Source organism: Molothrus ater, chromosome 5 (assembly GCF_012460135.2).
Source record: "Molothrus ater isolate BHLD 08-10-18 breed brown headed cowbird chromosome 5, BPBGC_Mater_1.1, whole genome shotgun sequence".
NCBI classification, from domain to species: Eukaryota; Metazoa; Chordata; class Aves; order Passeriformes; family Icteridae; genus Molothrus; species Molothrus ater.
In genome coordinates this window covers 6,416,025-6,434,636 of record NC_050482.2, presented here as the reverse complement: position 1 = coordinate 6,434,636, position 18,612 = coordinate 6,416,025, and the positions used below count along the sequence as shown (strand labels likewise).

At 38.9% G+C, this 18,612-nt stretch overlaps 1 protein-coding gene across 3 annotated transcripts in view; it reads left to right on the top strand.

Moving 5' to 3' along the window:
* USP6NL (USP6 N-terminal like) overlaps positions 1-18,612 on the top strand; it is a 114,390-nt gene that overhangs the window by 68,671 nt on the left and 27,107 nt on the right. For all 3 annotated transcript variants that reach the window (XM_036401067.2, XM_036401065.2, XM_036401066.2), the window contains 3 exons: positions 4,242-4,281; positions 9,049-9,129; positions 17,763-17,870. In XM_036401067.2, coding sequence (XP_036256960.1) covers positions 4,242-4,281; positions 9,049-9,129; positions 17,763-17,870 — 229 coding nt within the window. The remainder of the gene's footprint in view (positions 1-4,241; positions 4,282-9,048; positions 9,130-17,762; positions 17,871-18,612) is intronic.

The window sequence follows — 18,612 nt, the reverse complement described above, 5'->3', positions numbered from 1 at the left end:
TTAATTAGATGACTTGTGTGTATCACAGTTATTCCCACAAATATTTCATGATAACAAGCCCCAAAGTTCATCACAGTGCCCTGGCCAGTTCTGAAATAGAAATTGAGAAATAAAAATATAACATACCAAAATATTTTGAACATTACAATTCTTCAGGCAATTAAGCTTTGTAGTATTTTTGGTCTTATTGTGGTCAAATTTTGCCCCTTTTTTTTTCCCCCCAATGAAAATTTTGTTGTCAGGCCTTGTCCAGCTTGTAACTGTGAAGTAATGAATTAATCCTCTGGAATTTGGAGTTCTAGGGTGACTGGTGTACCAAGTTTGATTATTGCAATAAATATCTTCCTCAACTGAAGCTGCAAAGGACAGAGGAGGCTTTACATTTCTTAAACTTAAGCCAAACTAGAAACAGGAAAATTCTGTGATTTGAGTCAGCAGGGAACATACTTGGGATTCAAATACAAGTGAAGGAAAAGAATAAATCTGTTGAGTGTCTAATATAAGAAAGTCTTTCCTTGTGTTTGTATTGAACAAATACATCAAAGTACTCTTTAAAGATTACTGATTTAAACAGCAGTGGTGGGTAGGGGATTGTAAGCTTGTTAAGTCTTAGACTTTTCAATTTATTTCAACTACCACTGTTGCTCAAGGAGGCTAATTCCAACACATGCTGTAATGGTCAAAACCATAGATCTGCATATTTGATGTTCTGAAGTGACAGATGATTATGCATTTGACATCATTTTTAAAAAAAGTGTTCTTGAAACATTCATGAAAGCCTGAGTTAGCCAGTGTGGTGGAGTTAAAGATGTAAGATCCATTCATCTCTTACAACATAATAAAAAAAGGCACTTTCAATCAGGTTTAATAAATGAAGTCTTGTCTTTGACCTTAGAGACTCAGCAGAAGGTGGAAGTAGTCCAGACTGAAAGATGGGAGGCTGGCTTTGGGCTGGTGCTGCAGATCACCACCAGTGAGGGCCATGGGTAGAGATCCTGAATTCCAGTCAGACCTTGGAATCCAGCATTTGCTTGGAATCCAGCATTTGCTTGGAATCCAGCATTTGCTTGGAATCCAGCATTTGCTTGGAATCCAGAATTTACTTTCTTCCAGTGAGACGTCTTTGAGGAACCTGGTAGTAGGGTGACCATCAGGCACCTCACTATATTTGGGATTTGATCTTGCAGCTCCCAGACCTGGAGAGGAGATCTTCAGCCTTTTTTTTTTAGTGCTGTGGCTGCAGAGCTGCTTGGCAGTGACAGGCAGAGAGCCCTGAGCTGCTGTTGGGGTCCCACCTGGCTGCAGTTGGGAGCTCTTGTCTTCATAGACCAGGTGTAATGATTGTTAATTCCTGGCTCATTCAACAGCTGACTTTACCTATTCAGATTTTATTTAGTGGGGACAGCAGTGTTAAGATCTCATTTCTGCTGAGTGAGACCTTACTTTCATGGCTTCAGTTAAAAGTATCCCTCTGACTCCTCTCTTGGATATCCTGGATTGTATGGTTCCCAGCTAATTATGTTAATCAGTTCTGTTCTCACTGGATCCCCTTGTTCTCACTGGATCCCCTAAATGAATATTACTTCAGCTATTAAAGAAAAAGTCATCTTAGGGCAGGATATAGCAATATTATGTGAATACTGTTCACTATTTCCCTTTATTGTTTGGTGAAGTATGCAGATAAAAACCATGGAGAAATGCAAGTTTAAACAGACTGGGAATGGTTGGAGAAGATTCATTTTTTTAAGAAATAATTAAGGTGTAACAATATTAGATTGGCTTGGCTGGGGAAGGAAGGAAATGATGCATCATTATAAAGGAAAAAGAGAAAGTACAGTAAAATAACAGATTCATAGACATTAATTGATTTTGTGTCTGATTCTACCTAATAAAAGAAAATCTCTAAGGTTTCTGCACAGAAAACACACTAAATGGAAATATATTTATTTAAAGTACTACCTTTAGGGGCTTTGAGAGAGTATGTGTGCCTGCACTGCTTTCCCTTCAGTCCTTGCAGGGTAGATTTTAATGTTTTTATATGTGAGGATAGGGGCATAGTTGATGCTATGCTGTTCATGGAGAGGGAGATTGCCAGGAGCTCCTGCCTGTCCAGTGAGTTACAGAGCAGCCCCTGGCCATTCATTTGGCTTCTGTGCTGTTTGCCAGGGCCTCAGCAGCATCTTGGGGAATAAAAACAGGGGGCTGCCTTAATGTGCTGCTGTGGAATGTCAGTGTAGCAGCTCAAAAAAATAATGAGCAGGACAGGAGATGAGGGCAGCCTTTTCCTGCTCGGGAGTTCAGCCACGCCTTTTCTCTGTAACATTGATGATAACTCGCAAAATTAGCAGAGAGCAAGTCCTTAATAAATCACTCGAACTCATTCTCCCTTTGTGAAAAATAAGATTTGATTCATCTTTCATGTGATCAGCTTCCATGCCAGGGTGAGGAGAAGCTGTCAAGTGGTACCAGTTCAGCAGAGGAGCTGCTGTGGCCACTGTGAGTCCACGGGGATGCGGAGCTGGCAGATCCTTGCCTTGCAGGCAGCACTGGAAGAAAAAGAAAAAGAGATTGTTGTGTGTCCAGCCAGCTGCTGGTGTGACCTCGTAGGGCTGGGAGAACCAGGCTGCTGTGGGAGGCTCATGGAGGGTGGGCAGGGCCTGCAACTGTCACTGAGGAACTGGAAATTTTAAGTGATGTGGAAGGCCTAGCAGTCTTTGTGCATCAAAGCAAACAACAACCACCCCAGGTGGATGGTATTAAATTGAATTTTTTCTTCCCCTTTGCTTTTTCTTTCCACTTCAAATAAACTTTCTAGAATTTCTAGGTGACACTTGGCATACAAAGGGCCTGCTTTCAGCTGATTTAGAGGTTGTTTCTAGTGTGTTAGATGTTGATCAAGAGTTTTTTTTGATTATGTTGTTATTCAGCAAGAAAACTTTGATATTTGTTAAGTGCTTCTAAATGAAGGAATTCTGCTTTTTGCAATGCTGCTCAAAAGCAGCAGTCTTGGTTTTAAAATTAGTTTCTGAGCTGTGGACTGGAAAATTTGACTTGTCTGTGGTGTGTGTGTGTTGACTTGTGTGTGTTGTTTGACTTGTCTGTGAAGGTGTTGATGGGAGCAAGTTTTTCCATTAGATGAACTGGTTCAAATGTATTTCTTCATTCTGCATTTCTTTATTCAAATACAACTTCTGAATCTGAAACAGCATCTTATAAATGCAATGAGATTGAATTCAATTCAAGTGTTTTGCATCAGAGTGTTCTTACACTGACTGCAGCCTTCACCAAGGTCACCCTTGCTCAGAGTGCATACAGGTCTCAAACACTGGTGGTTAATAGCTTCTCTGTAGAAAGCTATAATGATCTGGATATGAGGTTTTTTTTCATAATATCAAGACTCAGTAGGAACTTTTAAAAGTATTTAACGTGTTTCCTGTGTTTTAGTCCCTTTTAACCATGGTTTTGTTGGGTGTGTTATTTATCTGACCTCAAGAGCAGAAGGGAGTTGCTTGTTACAATTGAGCTGCTGTGTTTTCAGAAGCTGCAGGGGAAGGCAGGCTCTCTTGGCATCTAGGTGCTCCAGTTGCTTTTGAGAGGAAAAGCACAAATTTCTTTGCTAAGAAAAACAGAAGTCAGAGGCCTCAGAATGAAATGAAAGGAATGGAAAGTCTGAAGATTTATCAGGTCAAAGCTTTCAATCCCTAAGCTGCCTTTTTAGGCTTAGGGTAAGAAGTGAGAAGACTTAAATTTTAGTATTAATTAGGTACCTAGTAACAAAACTAATTTTTTCCTGCTACTTCCTGCTTGTTACTTAGAGTGAGATTTGTAGTTTTGAGAACCTGTGAGTTAACTCTCCTAAGTCAAGCAAAGTCTCAGTGCCTTTCATTGAGCACAGTAGTAAAGGAGGAAGCTTTTTTTATTTTGTTGGTAAATCAGCTAACAATAGTATGATCAAAGAAAACAAAACTAATTTGGGTTTCAGTGCAGAAGTACAACACAGAGTGCTTTTATAGAAGAAAAAAAGTTTTCTTAAGCTATGCAATGTTTTTCTTAAGTTATACAACTATTTTGATTTAAAATCCTAGTTCTGTACTTAAAATATTAGTTCTTTACAGTTTAGAATTCTTGTTCACTTGTTACTACAAATTGCTGGTGTAAGTGCTGACTTGTAAGATCCTATACAGAAATGATTTTGTGCCAAGAACAATCAAGACTGATCTAAACTTTTTCTTTGTTTTCAGTCCAGAGGAGCTTCCTGTCCATGATGCAGTGATAGAAAAGGTAAGTCCACTGTCCTCCAGGTTTTACTAGTAAGTAAACATTTACAGATTTACAGCTTTTAAAAATATAAATCATTGCGAAATGAATTGATGAAGCATTTTAGTGATTTGCATTTCCAGAGAAGCACATTCTAAGTCCCTTAAGAGCTGTGTCCTTGAGGCCACATTAACTCACCCACAGATCCCTGGGGGCCCACTTGTTTTTACATTTGCTCCTGTCAGTGAGAGTGAATATTCCTCTCCCATTATGTGAAGGAAATGGAGCTACTCAAGAGCTCACAGTCAGCTCTGCCCTGCAAGAGTGAAAGCTGTCCTCCTGTGCCTGGAGCTGCCATCAGCTGTGCAGGGGGATGGATGATGTGAGTGAGGTGGTGGCACTGACACCCAGGTGTGTCCTGAGGAGCCTGGGCTGCTCTGCTGCTTTGGGAAATGGTGACAAATATCCTGCTGCCACCGTGGTGTGGTGGCTCCCTTGTAATGCTGAGTTGCTGGGCTGGATGTATTTCAGATGTGCAGGTCCTGTTGGCAGCTGCTGCAGGTCCTGGTCCAAAATTCCTTCTGCTGCTGGAGGGTTCTGGAGAAGAAGTAGTTTAACAACTGATGTGTTGAGAATGTGAAAAAGATAATGGGGAACTGAGTTTCTGCTTGTCTGGGCCTAGTTACTGTTGGTATTTCCCCTTGGCCAGGTCTGTTGTTACCTCCAAGACCAAATGAAATCAGAAAAGTCAAGATTAAGTATTTAAAGTTGTAAGTTTAAGTTAGCCCTCTTGGCTGCACAAATCACTAGAATACATGGAAAAAGGATGGAATGACTTATTTCAAGGCAGCTCAGCTCTTTAAGTGTTAAGAACAGCAGTACTTCTGAAAATTAATTATTTTGTGCTTCAATTATATACTGAAGCTAGTAAGAGATGCTTACTGTGAAAGTCTAGAACTTGTAAGTCTCTTTTGTTTTGCCTTGGTTCATGTGTGGTTTTGCATACACAGCCTGAAATAGTTGCCTTTTCCTGCCATGTTTCATTACATTTAATAACACAGTGAGTGTATGTATAATTTCATTTCCATCAGAAGGACACAGCAGGGGAGGTGAGTCTCTGAGCAGAAGTACTAGGCAGCTTGCAGCTACTGTGCTAGATGTGTTTTGAATTCTGATTCACTGTGGCTTTGTAGTTAGCCTTAAATTATTTGAGGGAAATAGTGTCTTAGTTTTCTGTCCTAAATTCTGTTTGTACTGTCTCTAAGTGTCAGCAAAGAAACTGTATTTATGGAGTCAGCGTTGGATTGCAAGTCTAGTGTGTTCTAATAATCATCCAGTGATGCTCCTGCATTAGACTCCTGGTTGCACTCCTTATGGTATCCTGACCTCTGCTGGTCTGAGCTTTATCTGGCTCCTGTCAGAATCTGCAATTTTCAAGACACCATCCATAAGGATTACTGTGTTACGTTATTGCAGGCTAAGATTAAAACCTTTCTGCACAATGTCTTTTTAAGTTACTCAGCAGAACTCTTTAGGCTTTCCTCTTGCCTTGTAAATTTTAAAAAATATTCCTAACTTAAGTTTTCATATAATTGGCAACTTATGTAAAAGGTTGATACCCTTGTGAATTTGGAATCTGTTCTTCAGATACCAAAAACCTCTTAGGCTGAGATTTCTGTGTATTTGTGTGTGTGTATTTTTGGTCATAATACCTTTACTCTGCATTAACAGTAATCATTGCTCATTTTGGTGCTTCATTACTTTGCTGCACATTTGATGCCTCAAATGCATCAAATCATTGTCCTACATTGTGAACTACTTAACCTTGACATGAATAATCCAGCACATCTGAGATAAGACAAGGGGAGGAGAGATTTTCTGGAGGAGGAAAGGAGACAGAGAACTGACCTCAGAAAATCTGGAGTCTGGGTTTGACTCTGATTTTGAAGTTCTGTGAAATGTTTTGTAATTAATTTTCAGTTAGGTTTTGTCATTGGTTTACTTGATTATAAATTCCCTGCGGAGCAGTTCAGCAGGTTCTGGGGAGGTTTCTGCTGAAGCTTTGCTTTAAGCTCAGCCCCTGGCACGTGTGCTCTCCAGGAAGGTGGGGTGCTGCACACGGGAGGGATGCTTGGCACTTCCATTATTTTGTACTTTCACCAGTGCATTGTTTACTGACATGAGAGTAGAAACCAGCTCTGCTTCAATTAGGGATTCTGTTACTCCCAATGGCAAAAATGCTTCAAAGTGTAAAATGTACTCAGAAGACAGATAAATGGATTTTTTTTCTTTTTTTTTGGTGACAACTACATGGAACTTGTCTGAAAGAGCAGTAGCAGCATCCCTCTGCTCTGCAATGAGCTGCCTCAGATCTGTCTGTGTTTTCAGTGTTGTACCTGTTAGACATAAAAGTGAACATAATTCAGACAGGGAAAGAAATAGCTAAAAGTTTTCAAGAACTGAACACCAAAATAATTGCTATTTTGACTACAGTAGCATCACTTGAGAATGGGTAAATTGACACAAAGACATAAAAGCTTGAACAAACATACACTTGAAGTGAGCTTCTGGCTCAAAAGACCAAAAATCTTGAAAGGAGATCAAACATACAAACAAAAAGACTGTGGAAGCAGATAGGGTTTTATTTTTCTTACCAATTACATGAACAACCTGTTGAGGGCAGAGACCTTTCCTGACTTCCTGTTATTCCTGCAGGAATAAAAACTATGCCTAAAGAACAGCTGCTTTAAGAGATGTTGAAAATGCTGATTCCTTAAAGGGGTTGCAAGTGTGAAGGAGAAACAGAAACAGTGTTGTGACATCTTGGAAACAATAGTTTTTCTAGCCTTCCCCTCTAAAAAGTCTTAAGAAATGTCTTTTTGAAACAATATAAAAGGCTTTTATTTGAGATATTTAATTTGAGATATTGCCCAATACAGCCAGAACCTGAAGAGGAATGTGGGCAGTTGATTGCAACATGAGTACTTAGGTAAGGTTGAGAGAGTAGAGGCACTTCTTTTCCCCGTCACATTTTTATACTTGTGTCAGGCTTACAGAATTTGAATTCAAACAAAAAATAATTTAAAAATCCAAACCAACTTCTTTCCAGGACATTTTGTGGACCTATCATACATAGTTAGGGTGGACCTAAACCTCATCAAGTTATACTTCTACAAATGCAAGGCTTTGGGCTCCTGGATTAAAGAAGTTCAGCAAGTTAAAGAAGCCCATTGTATTGCATTGGTAGCCAAGAAAGAATGTACAAATTCTGATGGGTAAAAGCTAGAAGTAAAATTAGGATTCTATTGGGACTATAAGTAGTAATTTTCTTTTATATTCCCCCCCAACATTTTGGATGCAATTGACTTTATAAATACTTAATGAAAATATTTATAACTTTTCAGTATCCTGTGGAGCTTTAAAATGAAACTTTTACATTGTTACCAGATTGAATCACTAACCATATGAATATCCTTCCTGTCTTTATTAATCCCGGAGTTTGAAGTTGGAGGTAGAGGGGCTGTCCTTTGCAATAAAACTAAATACTTTTTTTATATTCAACTCTGAAGAGAAAGCAGTAGTCAAACACATTCATTTTTTTTGCTTTTCAGTCTGCATCTTCTGCTCCAAAGCTTTATGAGAGTTGAAACAGTGTCATTAAAAACATGTAACAACACACAGCTAACTATTAACTTTGTAGTATAATCAGAGATACTTTGCAAAATGTAAAACTGAGCTGTAAAAATAAGTGCTACAAGTCTTATCAGTGGAGCTAACAAAATACAGATTTTTGGTAGTGTGGTGCCAAAGTGCCTTGAAATTCCTGGGCTAAGATGGCTGATTCCAAGTGCTTGTTTGGTCCCCAAATTTGAGAAGCTGATATCAGCTCTAGCAATATTTTCAGAGACAGAAGGGCACTCTCTAAGGTAGTAGGGCTTTATTTGCTAGACTACTCAATGTAACTATTTATTTTGAGAAAATGGGCTTTGTTTCTATTTGGATTCTCATTCTGTCACCTTGTTACTGAAATATTCTTGTCAGTAATAAAATTTAAGATAATTGATCTTCAGAAGAAATCCTTGATGTTAAGTTACAGGGTAATTCAGGTGAAGATGTGCCTGAATTCTTCAGGAGGAAAATTATGACTAGGATTTCTAGCTTTTAATATCTAAAAATTAAAGCTTTATTCCCAGTTCTGCTCCTGCACTGTCACTCTTGCATGCATTTGCTTTTGTTCATTTTAACTGTGTGCCTTTTAAGAAAGGATGGTTTGTGTGATCACTTGCAAACAGAAGCTAATGATGTTTAGGGCAAGTCTGGGGAAAGAAGATCCTTTCAGAGACAACTAACTTTTAAGTAGCTTGCAGCAGAAATTATTTGCCTGAAAACTGAGTATAAAGACAAATGGAAGTTTTATTTGTTGTTGGTTTTTTTTGGTTTTTTTTTTGTAACTTACCAAATATGTAAAAAAGAAACTTCTAGAAATCTTGTACTTAACCTCTTCTTATAAAATAAGAAGAGGTTAACTTAACCTCTTATAAGAAGAGCTTAACCTCTTCTTATAAAATACAACTCATCCATAGTGCTGAAAATACGAGTTTCTGCTTGGTTTTTGGTTGGCTGTCTTTTTGGATGTTTTAAATGAACTGATGAAATGAACTCTTTGCTGTTCTCAGGTGACTGAATAAAAAAATCATAATGCTCTGTTAAACTTGTTCTTTTTAAAAAAAACATAGATAACTTTAAATGGATTTGTTTTGGAGATACTAAAAATTTCTGATTTCTTTTCAGCAAAAGAACCTTGAAATTGAAAGAACTACAAAATGGCTTAAGATGCTGAAAAGCTGGGAAAAATACAAGAATAGTGAAAAGGTAAAATTCTGCATGCTTTTGTCATTGGCTGTCATTTCAGAAAGAATGCATACCCTGAAATTAGATTGCCTGTGTTTGATACCTGAAAAAAAACCAAACCCCACACTGAAAGAATAAGTTTTTTGTTCTTCCAAAATGCAGTAATACTTAATAACCCAACAGTAATTACCCATCAGAATTGGTGATCAAATGGAAGGAATTATGTTCACGTGTGCAGAATAATCTGTGGACAGAGTGGGTCATGTCAGGTGTGCCCTTAGGTGCTAAATACTTCTACTTGATTTAAAAGCTAGGTGGGGATTTCATGTGAGCATTTTATTTGCTGCAATTGTAGTCTTGGTCATCTTAAAATCATGGAAGAATTTCAGCTGGAAAAAAATTTGCTGGAGAGGCTGTATTCCCAGCACTGGGCTCTGGGAGGGTTTTCATAGCTGCTCTTCTGGCTGTACGGTGGATAATGACACAGAATCCCAAATTCAGATTCCTTCTACTCTTCAACACAGCTTAAGACTTGTGTTAAGCTGTTTTAACACAAGACAGATTAACACAAGCTGTCTTTGCCTTTTCTGTTGGGGCTTCTGTTGGTATAGGTCAGAATCTAGAAAGTCCATTTCCTTAAAATATGATGTGAATGCATTAAAAATAATTACTTGTTCCCAAAGTTTTTCTTACAATCCTACCTTTTGTCCTGCCATTTTCTCTGGGAGAAGAAATTAGGGGTCTTAACTGTTGTGACTTTGTTTCTTTGTTTTGTTAATGTAGCAGTAAGGAGATTTTAAGATCAAGTATGTTCCCAAGTCAAAGGGACAATAAAAAAATTCCATAACAGCTGCTTTATTTGCAAAGAGAATGTTAAATATGACCTTTCAGGTAACCCAATAACCACGTGTCATGTAAGCAGCAGTGGTTGTGCTCTTCAGCCATTGGTGACATCAGTCCACGAGACAGTGACTTAAATAAATAATCCTCTCTTCACCAGGCATGCAGAAGGTCTGGCAGATCAGCTGAGCAGAAAGAGTTTCAGTTCATGTAACAAATTATAGGCTGAACTATAAATAGAGGCCGAAATAATTCAATATGTTCATAAAGGGATGGACTTCCCTTGAGGCTAGGAAAAATTTTCACTCATTGTGGAACTCTAGTGAAGCACATGAGGTTTAAAAAACAAGGGTGTTTTCTTTGTGCTATCTCACCTCTTATGTGTTGAGTGAACCAGAAGATAGATACACATTAAAGAATCAGCTGACTCCTTCTCCTGAGCATCCAGTGGAAAGTCAGACATTATTTGTCACTGCTCTTTATGGAAGGCCTGGCCATGTTCTCAGAGCTGTGCAAAACTCACAATTAAAGGCAATTGTTATCTGGAAGTGTGTTGGAAGAATGCACCAGCTTTCCAAGCTCACATTCTTGAAGCATGGAAGGAGTAGTTGCAGGAACAGTTCCTGAGTCTTGTTTTCTGTCTTTACTTGACTGGATAAAGTGGTTAATGTTAGAGGAACAAATTGCTAAAGAAAATGAACAGCCTGTGTGTTACAAGACTCACATCACCTGACACTGCCATGGTTTCTGTGCAGTCAGGCTGCTCCTGAAATGAGTGTTCTTTAGAAACAGCACTGAAGGGAACATTGCAGCAACAGTAACAGTGTTATAGGATTATAGATTATAATTGTACTGATGGCTTGGTTTTGGAAAATGGCACATTTGAGACATGATTGTGCTCTTAAGTAGGTAGGAATGGAGACTCAGAGCAAGTGATGATCCCAGGTATACAGCAGGTATGTACAAAATACAGGACTTTAGACAGCCTGTTTGTGATGAGCCTTCATAATATACAGCTAAGAGAGCTTTGCCTTGAAGGAATCTGTTCATACTGTACACATACTGTAAATGAATCCATATATTTGATTCCATTATCCCAAACTGTCATATGCTTAATTGCAAACTACAGTTCTCATTCAGTGCTCTTGCAGAGCTGCCTATAGCTGTTTCTCAGCTTTATTTTTTTTCTTTTGTCATAACTTCACAAAGAGAATTAATGAGAAAACATTCACACGGTGGTGAGTGTGTGTGTGCATTTGAGATGCTTCACTTGACATCTTCTCCTGGTCTTGACTGCTGAAGAATATATATATATATATATTTTATTTATATATATATATATGTCTATATATATATATAAGAATACATAGATAGAAGAAATAGATGAGGCATCTGGAAACTTGACACTGTTTTCCCATTAGAACTCTCGTGCTAAACCTTGTAAAAAAGATGGTGTGGGGAACAGAGATTAGGAATGAATGCCCATGAGGAACTGGAAAAAGATGGAAGAATTGTCATATTGAGACCAGAAATGTGCCAGGCTCTACCGTGTTTGGGTAATAGTTGAGAAGTAGTGGAGTATGATGTAATAAAGTGAGCCCATGTACAGCTCCATAACAGTGTAGAGTCACAGAGTCATGGAATGGCCTGGGGTGGAGGGGACCTTATTGATCATCAAATTCCAGTCCCCTGCCATGAGCAGGGCCACCTTCCTCTTCCTCAGAGCCCTGTCCAACCTGGCCTTGGACCCTTGCTGGGATGGGGCAGCCACAGCTTCTTTGGGAACCTGTGCCATGGTCTCACCACCCTCACAGAGAAGAATTTCTTCCTTGTGTAGGAGGTTTTCTTGCCTTAATGTCCTTGGCCAGATTTGATCTCCCCAGGGCTTCAGTTCTCTAACTGATCCCTGGCTGCTTGGACAGTCTCTCTGTATTCCTGCAAACTGCCTTTCCTTCTGTCTTCCCCATAGGCTTCCTTTTTCTGTTTGAGATTGTCCAGGCACTCCTGTTCATTCATAAAGGCCTCCTGGTGATTTTGTCTGACTTGCTCTTTGTGTATAAAACTCCTTGATTCCTGTGTGGTTATTTAGGCATCTCTTTCAGTGGAGTTGTCATGGTCCTTACAGATACCACTGTGAAGTGTGTAACTGCCCTTGTGTCTTTGCTTGATTGATATTTGTCAAAATAAAGCTTTCATCTCCCCATCAGTCATTTCTTATGCAGGAAGTGTCACAGAGCAGCAAAGTTTGTGTTTCAGCATGGTCCTTCTCTGTTTGTGCTTTTATTTCCTATTTGTATTCTGCTGCTTAGTAGTTCAGGGTACAATCAACCACCCACAGATAGTAAATCCTTCCTGGCTTAGTATGATCATAACTTTCAGGAAAGATTAAATAAAACTGTTATATGTTGTATTCCCATTTGAGTATTTCCACCAAAGTATTGCTGCCTTTCCCTGTCTGCCTTCATCTGTCTGTGATTGAAGTTGCCTAAATTGAAGGGGAAAGGAAGAAGAGAAACAATCAGGGTAGCTGCCATTTCCAGCTGTTCTGGCATTCACACACAGTGCAATAATCAGGTCTCCAGTTCGTTTGGAGTCTGAACACAGAGCCTTAATGAAGAACCTTCTTTGCATTCCTGAGATTTTTGAATGAGATGGGGCAAATCTTCTGTTTGCACTTTTTCTTCCTTTTTTGCAACCCACAGAAGCTGAAGAACCTCTAAAGGCAGCAGCCTTTATAAATATATTTTCTTTTCATTATAAATATACTTTCTTCTGAGACTTGAGATTTTAATTCTTACGCTTCTCATCATAGATTCTTTTTGAGGTGGCAGAGTCCCTTTGCTACTTGTGCAGCTCTGCCTGACAGCTGAGAAAGTTTTATTTTCAAGAAAACCAACTTTATATCTTGCAGGAGCAATGAGGCCAGTTGCCACTCTTCAGGCCAGTGCTGTGTGACAGTGGCCTCATTTCTCTTTCCAGAAACCAGTTGGGTTCGTGACCTGCAGAGATGGGGGCCAGGCAAGGAAGGGGAGGTTGTTTGTTTTCCAGGTTTTTTTGCATGTTGGACTTTATGGCCTTCATTGAGATCATAGCTAATTATTTTTTTTTTTGTGTTCTTGCTTTATAAGGATTTTAGTTCATTCTGTATTTTGAGTGTATTTATAGTCCAGTTTGTTTTTGCATGAGAAGCTCCTTTGAATTCCCATGTGATGGGGCCTCATTTAGTGTCAGTTTCTCCTACCTACTTCAGGATCAACAATCTTATTAATAATTGCAGGAGTTTGCTGTCCTTGTCTGAATAGCTTAGATGTGCTACAGATTTTAAACCTGTATTTTTATGTATTCTGTGTTTATATAATTATATGCATTGAGGATCACTTTCTTTTTTCTATGTCCTGTGCTGATGGGAACATCCCAGATCCCATAACCCCATTCTTTGAATGATGAATGTTTTCATAGATGTGTCTTTTTATCTGAACTCTGAGTTTATGTATTTGTGCTTTATTTTGAATGATTATCTTAAGAAAGCCTTAATCTGCACAAATTATTTAAAATTACTCAGTATTTCATCTTCCCAGAAGCAGAAGAAAAAAGTAACTTCCTGAATTTTCTACTTTCTGTTTTAATTAGTAATTCAGAGGGAGCAGGAAAGTAGATGAGAGTTCTGCAAGTATACAGATACAAGCAGCATTTCTCAGCAGATGTTTTACCTGGTATTACATAAGGACATAAAAGACAGCAGAGGGCACTAGCATGGTGCTTATGGTAAAGACATTCAGCTAGCTAATAATCAGTGTGCTCATTTATATTTTCTTTAACTGTTTGGTGATTGAATGATTATCAGAAATTATTCTGCAGTAAAGTGTGTGTGAGTTCCCCCCCCCACTCCCCAAGATGCAGCACAGCTGTGTCATTTTCACAAAACTGCAGCATTGCACAGGGTCACAGAAAGCTTGGGCTTGGAAGGGGCCTCTGGAGGTCACCTGGTCCTGCACCTGCTCAAGCTGCCCAGAACAATGTCCTGATGGCTTTTGAGGTTTCCAGGGCTGGAGACACCACAACCTGACCTATGCCAGTGCTCTGTCACCCTCACAGTGAAAAAATGTTTCCTGATGTTCAAAGGGAATCTCCAGTGTTTCAGTTTGTGCCCATTGCCTCTGGTTGTGTGAGTGGGCACCACTGAACAGAGCCTGGCTCTGTCCTTTTTGCACTCTCCCTTCAGGGTGGTGCTACAGAGAAATTGATAAGATCCCCCTGAGCCTTCTTTGCTCCTGGCTAAACAGTCCCAGCCCTCTCAGCCTCTCCTCATGGCAGAGGTGGTGAAGTTTCATCATCTCTGTAGCCCTTTGCAATGTGTCCACGTCTGTGTTGTGTTGAGAACTGGTATTGTATCTGCAGGGATCCCTGTGGCAGGAAGGAATGATGAATCTGACTCCATGTTCTCAGAAGGCTAATTGATTATTTTACAGTACTATATTATATTAAAGAATACTATATTATATTAAAGTACTATATTATATTAAAGAATACTATACTATACTATAGTATATACTATAGTATTAAAGAATACTATACTATACTAAAGAATACAGAAAGGATACTTGCAGAAGGCTAAAAAGATAATAATGAAAACTCCTGACTCTTTCCAGAGTCCCAACACAGCTTGGCCCTGATTGGCCAAAGAGTCAAAACAGCTCACAGCAGAATCCAGTGAAACAATCACCTGTGGGTAAACAATCTCCAAACACATTCCACATGTGAGCACAACACAGGAGAAGCAAATGAGATAAGAATTGTTTTCCTTTTTCTCTGAGGCTTCTTGGCTTCCCAGGAGAAAAATCCTGGGTGAAGGGAATTTTCAGAGACTGTGAATATGACAAACTGGACTCACTGTGCTGAGCAGAGGGAAAGGATCCCCTCCCTCAGCCTGCTGGGAATGCTTTTGTCTGGTGCAGCCCAGGATTACCACTGGTCATCTTTGCTTCAAGGGCACTGCCCCAGCTCCTGCTCAGCTTGGTGTCCACCAGGGCCCCCAGGTCCTTTTCTTCTGAGCTGTTTTCTGCCTGGTGACCCCTGCAATGTTCTGGTGCCTGGGGTTGTTCCTTCCCAGGTGCAGGACTTTGCACCTCTCCTTGTTGAACTCTGGGAGGTTCCTGGCAGCCCATTTCTCCAGCTTGTTACCATCACTCTGGGTGGCAGCACAACCCTCTTGGTGTATCAGCCACTCCTCTCAGTTTTCCATTGGATGTGAAATTTTCACACTCGTTTCCATGTTCCTGTTTGTCACTCATGTCCTGGAGCCCATGCCAGACTGAGTGACATTTCTCTCCTCTGTATCAGGTGGTGAAGGTCTTTGGTCTTGTGTTCTGCTGAGTCTGTAGGCAGCATCTGGTAATGACTTGGGATGACTGAGAGCTTTTTCTCTGCCTCAACAAAGAATAGATGGAGCAGCAGAGTCAGTTGAACACAGATCTAAAATGGTTTGCAGGAAACTGTAAATGTTATTTGGGTTTATTCTGCTTGGTAGTGCAACAATTCAGAACTTAGCTACTAAAAATGTTTGCTTTCCTCCTGTTTTGTTTTTTGGGTTTTTTTTGGCATAGCTGTAGTTGGCTGATGAAACTGTTCACCTCTCTGTCCTTTCTGCTCTTTATAAAGTTATGTTTGCAACTCACTTTTCAAACTTCTCTGTGAAAAGTGCTTCCACTGTTCTCTCTTGTCAGTTTTTACTTACTGCTTTAAGGGCTCTTCTGGCATTTGGCTGTTTCAATCTAGGCAGTGCAGAAGATGGGAAAATTGTAAATGCCATGGACTCCTCTGAAACTAGAGATTCTTCTCTTTCAGTTTTATTTTCCAGAAAACCCTGACCAGCTCCTCAGTTTGGATGGATGGTTTGAATTGTTTTACTTCTCTTTGGATAAGGAGCTAGCTATTATAAAGGCTTATTTCTGGCCTTTTACATCTACCTGACCTTATCCCAAAATACTAATTTATGCAACAACAGTAGTCTTGAGAATTTATTTTTCAACCAGTTGTCTTCATTAATAACCTTTTGTTCTTGGAGACATTTGAAAATTAGTTAAAAAATGATAATTAGCTGACAAAAATATTTGTTGTGAAGGTACTCTGTTGCTGCACATGGGTCTGAGGAGCAAAACTACCTGTCACTGAGGACATAAATCACTGCATGTTTTTTCCATAGTTTTCTTCCAAATTTCCAGAGAAGATATTGCAAATTTGGCTCATTCTGCTTTCCAGTAGACAGGCTAATCTCTTCCTATGATGACTCCTCTGCAGTTGGGGGTTTGGCTTTCAAAAGATTGAATTTTCTTCTCTCTCACAAGCAGTTACCTTTGTGTCTGGGTTGGCACACACTGAAATCCTGTGTGACCTGAGCTCAGGGTATCCATCTGTAGAGAAGGCTGCTTTGGAGCTCTGTATGTTGTTCTTCATCTTTTCAGAAAAAACTCTACTGGCACAGCTGTGCTCACACTGCAAGTGTTGCTGCTTTAGCATTCTTTGTATTAATGCAGCAAAGTTTTCTTCATGAAGCACAACATTTTTTTTTGTGGGCAGCCTCCAGGATGGCTGTTGTATCTTATACAAGTTTGTTTTTCATTTGAAAAAGGAACAAGGAAAGAAACTCATAACCTTACTTGTGCAAGAGTTAGAAATTCTGCAATCCAGACACAAATCCTTGCTGGCATTAAAGACACCTTTAAAGAGCTGATATACTCCAAATGGCAGCAGGGTTGGAAATACACTGCAGTGAGGGGTTCATTAATTTCCCAAAACTGGAGATGTGAAATATGTGAAAAGAAAAACAGTCCTGTCTTTGAGGAGGACATTGCTTTTAAAATATTTCTTACTGCAGACATAACTTTTATAAAAATGTTTAAAGGAAGTAGTAGTTTTGTCAACTGAAATTTTTAAGGTCTAACTTCCATTGTGGGATAAACATGAAGAAAAAATTGGAGAGTGGTTGTGTGTGGTTTGTTCTCTTTTGAACCTAATTGTCTCCCTGTGTAATCATTAAAATAATGGTAAAACATAATTTCAGAAAGGTTCATTTTCTGTGTCAGAGTTGCTTTTTAATTTTCCTTGTCTTAGATATGTCTTCAAAAGAGGATAACACCTTTTTGTGTTCTTTTGTTGTTGCTTTGGCAAATGTTTTAATATGCATGTAGGAGATGGATTATTAGTTTAGAAATAGAATTTGAGATCTGTTAGCTTTAGAAATGGCACATTCTGGTTTTTTGTGATCTCACAAAAGGTTTGTTTCCTTGCACACATACATTTGAGCATACTGTCACAGTTTTAGAAGAATTCAGAAATCAGTTCTGTTTTTGGGTTTTTACTGATAATTTTTAGAGCTTTGTGATTTTGCTGCTTGCTTTTTTGCTATTTCTATTTATAGACTGTAATTACAGTGAGCTATTTGTAGCTTATCCTGAAATAGTGTTGCTAAGAATCTGATTTTTGGGATCTAAATTACAAAATTTGCTGAGCAAAGGTGATAAAATTTGGATATACCTTCCTATATGCAAGAGTCCTGGCTTGAAAGCATCACCTGGGATGGTTTGGCCCATGTGTCTGTTTTGTCCCTGTGCCTCTGGATTCTGGCAAGAGGTCCCAAATGGTACTGCTGGTTGTTCAAAATACACTGGAGCCCTTTGTCCCCAGCAGGTCATCCCTTTACTAGGATGCTTGGTGTAATTCCATTTTTCTCTTCAGCATGTTGTGCATACTATTCCTTTTATTCAGAGCATTGTAAATTGGGCTGCATTTTTACCTTCTTTTCTTTTTTTTTGCAGTTTCATAGGAGAATTTATAAAGGGATCCCACTGCAGTTGAGAGGGCAAGTCTGGTCTTTGTTGCTTGATGTTCCGAAGATGAAAGAAGAAATGAAAGACTTTTATAATGTGAGTTTGTAGAATTTCTACTAAATATTAATTTAAAAAAATATCAGATACTAAAGCTAGAGGCTTTATTAAGCCTTTGCTGTTATGCAATGTTAAAAAAAAATTAATTAGAAATTACAGTGCACCCTATTGCTTGTTTTAGCTAGGAAAAAGGCTGTGTATCCAAGAGCTGAGCTGAGGTTGAGTCTCAGTAGATGAGGATTCTTATGAAAGAAGATGGGTGTTGGTATTGATGTTATCTAAATTTTGGTGTCTGTTACCTTCCTCATATTTCCTGCTCTTGAGTCTAACAGGCTGCTTTTTCTGACTATTATATTTTAAATCCTCAATAAGACCAATGAGAGATCCAAAGGAGGTAAAACAGGTTATGCTGAATAATGTAGTTGAGAGAAAGGATGCCAAGTAAAGTTAGAAGCATTTAAAAATAGGTGAAATAATCTTCAGGAATTATTAATGTCATCTAATGCTCAATGCAAAACAAAGAAATGTTTGTAGTTCAGATACAGAAGTAGAAAGAGTTTCTTCCATCATTATCTGATTTGTTTGTGATATACTCATCTTGCTGCTCTCTATTTTCCTATTTCCTGAAGTGACACTAACACTGCTCACTGCAAGTGTCACTTACAAACTGCACACCTTAAAGTCAGAAGGATAATAAACATTTATTGTAGGTCAAATAACTTCTTTCAGTTCTCTTTGCAGGGGAAATTTCAGTTCTTAACCTTCTGTCCTTCCTGTTTCT